We start from the raw sequence: 3,373 nt of genomic DNA on the forward strand, positions 1-3,373 counted from the left end.
GAGAGATTAATGGAGGAGGTAAAGTTCAAGTGCTTCTGAGACGAAACACATGAAAGTAGCCAGGAGTTTCGATCTTTCTCAAAGGACTAATATGGGACTACATGTTTAAACCCACCCTAAGTAGTGCTTTGCATCACCTTTCCTTTGCTAAATCTCATTGCCTTCTTGTTTACAGGACTTGTGATGACGGGCTACACTGTACATTAAACAGCCTGACTAATGAGCAATAAAATGGATGACTTGGTGGGTTTCACACAAGGCAAGATAATATGGAAGACATTACAAGGTTCTGAGATTGTGGTTTAATTGGCATTATTTGTGGGACATATGGTTGGAAAATGTTTAGAAATTGTCAGCAAGGGCAAGTAGCAGTGGCTTTGTAAATACCTTTCAGGGTCAGAGTCAAGGTTTAGACATCCCCTCCTCCATATTCAGTTAACTAGTCCATATATCATAAGAACGAGGAGGCAAACTGGCTATTAAATAGTCCAGAGCTGCTGTGAAAGCCAAAAAAAATGTGAGTGACAGATGTATTTTCAGATGATGTCAGCGTCTCAGGCCTCATATTTAGCCTGTCCACACATCATCTCCAGCAGTTACATCACAAACACGAACCCCAAATTGTAGAAGAATGTAGCACAAAAACATTGATTATACACATTATTGTCATTTTACTTATCGTCATCCCGTTTACACCACAGGAAAAAAAATGCCAAGAATGCAACAAAAATATGTTGATGGGTACGTGTTTGCATTAAGTTACCTATGTCCAACGGCTCTCCTCTTTTAACTGGGAAGTGCTGCATGTAAACACTGGTCAAACCGAGGGATATACTTAGCAGTGCTCATAGTAGTAATTGCAGAGGGGAGAAGTCAGAAATGTTAATGGTGGTCTGTGTTACGAAAACTCCACTTCCAAGTGTTGCTTAATCTGAGTGCAATGAAATACCCACATAGAAAATATGAGAGGGGGTGAAATGAAAGTATAGTTGTTTATTTTCACTAATGGACAGTGTACAGAGTATGCTGTGCTGCACTAATAAAATCATCACTTGTTTTATAATAAATAAACACACAAACACAGACACAGGAGAGAAAGAGAAAGTCACAGCTTTCCACAGAGAAAGGCCCTTAACTGGGACTACACTTATCGTCTTCTTAAACCAGCCGTACAAGAGATGCGGGAAGGTGTACTGAACCAGACGACTGACTGTTTTTAAGCCAAGAAGGTAATGCTGTGGTTCATCTGCTGGTTTCTTTTAAAGACAACACCAAGTCAGTAGAGACAACAAGAGCAGAGAAGAAGTGCAGTTCATGAAGCTGTTGGGAGTACTGGGAGGAGATTCTGTTAATTAATAAAATAGGAGTAACGTGGCTGTATGTGATAGTTAGATTATACTTTGCTGATAAAACTCCCTTGTGAAGGTAACAGGATTTCTGAGCAGGGCAGGGAGTGAGAGAAAACATAATTACGAAGCAGTTCTTTTCCATCTTGGACACAGAGGACAGAGAGAACCACTGGGAAATTCTCTTAAATGGCTCTTTTTTCCTCTCCAACAACAGGCCTAAACTACTAAAAACATCATTAACTGACCACCAGAAGAGGCAGACATGAAATAGAAAGCTTGATGGGAGACAAAGACACAAATCTCAGCACCTGAGAATCAATACCTGATATTCAACTTGACTTGCTGGTATAAATGTTTTTGTTGAAAAGATATAATAATAGGGACAAAACTGTAAAACACAGATATAGTGACTCAATGATTCTAGCAATGGATACAATTTGGATGAACGAGTTTTCAGCATCTCCAACCTGTAGGTGATTTAGAACCCAAAGTTGGGGCTTAAACTGGGTGCAGCAACTGCTGTTTGGTGTTTAAACGGTTGGACACAAAGAAGTGTAGCTATATAGACACATATACATAATACATACACAATCAAAAGTAGAAAATGTATAAAGCAAAATAATATATTTATACATTATGCATTAACAAATGCACTCGCATTAATGGAGGTAGATAGCAAAGATTCAGAGGTAAAAAGGCATATAGATGTTGCTGTGCTTTGGAGGAGGATAAGTACATACCGTGACGTAAAATAATCGGAAGTTAAATGCAAGAATTGTGCTTAGCAATGCTGTATACAGTACAGAGTATGAGGTGAAAGGAAAAAGTGGCAGGATGCTGCTGATCTCCTTGAGTTACCCATCCAATATTCTGGGTCGGAGGGGTCTGGCTTGGCTGGCAGGGTTCTCCCCAGTTAGCAGGAGGTGTTAAGAGGAAATCTTGTCACTGCATATGGATGTCTGGGGTTTGCATATCGGCTCACACAAAGAGCACCGAATAGGGAGGACACCGGCACCTCTCTGAAAACGACTCTCGCACCCAGGACCCATGACAACCTGGGACTGAAGCTGCTGCCCAGAATGTTCTAAGGAGAAACAGACAGTTTGAGGCATTTTTTTAACACACACACAAACACACATACGCTTTGATTACTTTACGCTTTAATTACTTGTTTAATGAAATGTATGGGGTTGATTGATGTAGTTTGTATGATACTTTGGCAATATAGTTGTTACATATTCATGCCAATAAAGCTAATTTGAATTGAATTGAATTGAGGCAATATAACTATATGTACAATATATATTTGAATGGTACATTTTTCCAAATTAAAATTTTTCATTTGTGTTGTTAAAATCCACTTTGTGTGGATTTTATGTGATTATGGCATATTTCAAATGGTTCTGTTGCATATATTTTAAATTGTAGAAAAATTCAGCCCAAATGTCTACACAAAGTGGCTTTAATGTCGTCATGTGGCCGTGTGGCCACTCCGATTTTGGGTATACTCCTGAAATGTAGTGGATGAATGTATCTTTAGTTTACTTTTGACTGTTTGGTTTACCTGGTGCTCTCTAGGCCATCACCTCCACAGCGGTCAGACTTTGACATGGCATCACTCTGACACTCTGCACAGACCAGCCTCTCTCTCACCAACTGAGCACTCCACAGTTTGAGTTTACACGCTGCACTGGCCTGTTTCACCCGCAGGTGCACACAGTAACTGCAAACACAGAGTAAAGAGAGAGAAAGAGAAAGGAAAAGTGTCAAAAATTATTTACTTGATTTCACTTACATTTACTTAAATCTGCCAAAATTACAGAAAGTCAAATCACACATTTTTGGGCTCACAAAACTACAGATGTAAACCTGTGAGAACTAAACAGGGTACTGCTCACACACTTCTGTAGCCAACACATTTTCAACTTCCACATGTGTAGGAAATAATAGTCTGTTCATTTCATTGTGAATTTTTGTTGTTGCACACTTCCATTGCTATGTTGTGGCTTTTGCATTTGTGTTTT

At 39.3% G+C, this 3,373-nt stretch overlaps 1 protein-coding gene across 2 annotated transcripts in view; it reads right to left on the bottom strand.

Annotated features, from left to right (window-relative positions):
* Window positions 1-973: 973 nt before the first annotated feature.
* si:dkey-178e17.3 (somatomedin-B and thrombospondin type-1 domain-containing protein) overlaps window positions 974-3,373 on the bottom strand; it is a 15,350-nt gene continuing 12,950 nt past the window's right edge. For both annotated transcript variants that reach the window (XM_046034760.1, XM_046034759.1), the window contains exon 5: window positions 974-2,433. In XM_046034760.1, coding sequence (XP_045890716.1) covers window positions 2,328-2,433 — 106 coding nt within the window. In that variant the 3' untranslated portion in view covers window positions 974-2,327. The remainder of the gene's footprint in view (window positions 2,434-3,373) is intronic.

Source organism: Micropterus dolomieu, linkage group LG21 (assembly GCF_021292245.1).
Source record: "Micropterus dolomieu isolate WLL.071019.BEF.003 ecotype Adirondacks linkage group LG21, ASM2129224v1, whole genome shotgun sequence".
Lineage (NCBI taxonomy): Eukaryota > Metazoa > Chordata > Actinopteri > Centrarchiformes > Centrarchidae > Micropterus > Micropterus dolomieu.